The sequence below is a fragment of the Aphanomyces invadans genome, assembly GCF_000520115.1.
Source record: "Aphanomyces invadans strain NJM9701 unplaced genomic scaffold supercont1.8, whole genome shotgun sequence".
In the NCBI taxonomy this organism is placed as follows: Eukaryota; Oomycota; class Saprolegniomycetes; order Saprolegniales; family Verrucalvaceae; genus Aphanomyces; species Aphanomyces invadans.
The window spans coordinates 1714660-1715303 of NW_008580153.1; the positions used below are offsets into that span (position 1 = coordinate 1714660).

The 644-nt window shown below is 47.2% G+C and overlaps 1 protein-coding gene across 1 annotated transcript; it reads left to right on the forward strand.

The window, feature by feature from the left end:
• Positions 1–15: 15 nt before the first annotated feature.
• H310_05159 (hypothetical protein) lies at positions 16–225 on the forward strand (the record flags this gene model as incomplete). Its single annotated transcript, XM_008869800.1, has 1 exon — positions 16–225. A coding segment is annotated over one exon (210 nt), but the record flags the coding sequence as incomplete, so codon positions are not given.
• Between the last annotated feature and the right edge of the window lie 419 nt (positions 226–644).

Here is a 644-nt window from a genome sequence, read left to right on the forward strand (position 1 = left end):
CACCGTAACTGAAGCCGCATCACAAGACTGCGCGTCGTACTTTCTCTAAAAAGCAAATGGCGAAGCTGGATTTTGGACGTCAAGTTGTTCTTTGCGGACGAAAAGAAGTTCAACTTTGACGCCCCGGATGGATACCACGCGTACTGGCGTAACCTCCATCGTGACGAAAAAGTGTTCTCAAGCGGGTCTGCGGATGAGGCAGCGTTATGGTCTGGGGTACCCTAAGCCCATGCGAGAAGTCTAATATCGCATTACTTGAAGGAAGACAAAGTTCGGGGAAGTATTGTAAGACGCTGGAGACATATCTGTACCCGTTTTTAGACGAAGTGCAAGAGTGACACGAACATCCGACTCCTGTGTTCCAACAAAACAATACATTTATCCAATTTCCAAGGGGACGAAGAAGTTTCTTCAAGACTCGGGCGTTTACTCATGGGCTGGCCTAGCAAGAGCCCCGATTTGAACGTTATTTAGAACGTTTGGGGGTATTCGAGCCCGCCGTGTTTACGAGGGTGAGTGACAATTTGACAAAGTGTCTGATTTGAAGCAACAAATTGCTTTGTCGTGGAAAATGATGGGGACTGACTACTTGAAGGCGCTTATGGACAGCATGCCTACGCGTTTGGCTCAAGTTGTTTTTTATA